Raw genomic sequence first — 895 nt, forward strand, 5'->3', positions numbered from 1 at the left:
TTCACTTTTTAGAATATAATTTGGTATTTTTCTGGTTCCTAGATGGCAAAATCCCTTGCTGAAAGGAGTACCTCCAGGGGTAAGGGGAGGGCTTTCTGGTGGCAAAGGGCAGGGGTTAGTGGGCAGGACTACCCATGCAGTCCTGCAAGATTGTGACTAGGGGGTGGGGCACCTGTCAAGGGGCAGGGCTACCCATGCAGCCCTTGACAGCTTGCCAGAACTCAGTAAGTGGCCCTCTGTCCAAAGGAATTGCCTGCCCCTGGTATACATGATAATAGAAAGGGCAGAGCAGTGGATTACATAACTGCTCTTTGTTTAGAAGCCCACACAACAGGTCAGAGCTTAGTGTCAAGGCTGGTAGTGTGTCTTTTTAATGCCACTTTGCAGGAGAGGAAAAGGAAATGATTTGCAAATACGTATCATTTGGCATTACTGATGTGTGTTCCTTTTAGGTGAAGGTGCTATCAACTTGGCTTTAGCTCAAAGTAGAAGCCAAGATGTCAGGATTAATGGGCCCATGGGGGCAGGCAATTCAGTGCGAATAGAGACTGGATTTCCCATGCAAGGTGGCCAAGGTAAGTTTTACTTAGTAATTTAATATCATGATTTGAAATAGGTTACTGATCATGTAACCTCACTAATACTAGCAGCATTTTCAAGCATAGATTTAACTTCCATAAAATCAGTATGCATTTCCTATGGTGTCAGTGTGCTGTTCCCTGTAAGGTATGCCAGTTGCATATACCTAGATGCTTTGCTTTTCTCAAATATTTATAGGAAACAAAATCACTTTGAATACAGAATGGAAAGGAGCAAAATAATATTCTTGCATGCTAACTCCTAAATTGGGAGAACTGTAGAAAATAGGACATCTTGACATTTTGAGGTGTCTAAT

The 895-nt window shown here is 42.6% G+C and overlaps 1 protein-coding gene across 1 annotated transcript in view; it reads left to right on the top strand.

The window, feature by feature from the left end:
• Positions 1–895, top strand: part of NCOA6 (nuclear receptor coactivator 6) — a 107,687-nt gene that overhangs the window by 18,211 nt on the left and 88,581 nt on the right. Inside the window, exon 5 of the mRNA XM_019513073.1 lies at positions 453–575. Coding sequence (XP_019368618.1) covers positions 453–575 — 123 coding nt within the window. The remainder of the gene's footprint in view (positions 1–452; positions 576–895) is intronic.

Source organism: Gavialis gangeticus, unplaced genomic scaffold (genome assembly GCF_001723915.1).
Source record: "Gavialis gangeticus isolate Ggan-Ray unplaced genomic scaffold, GavGan_comp1, whole genome shotgun sequence".
Lineage (NCBI taxonomy): Eukaryota > Metazoa > Chordata > Crocodylia > Gavialidae > Gavialis > Gavialis gangeticus.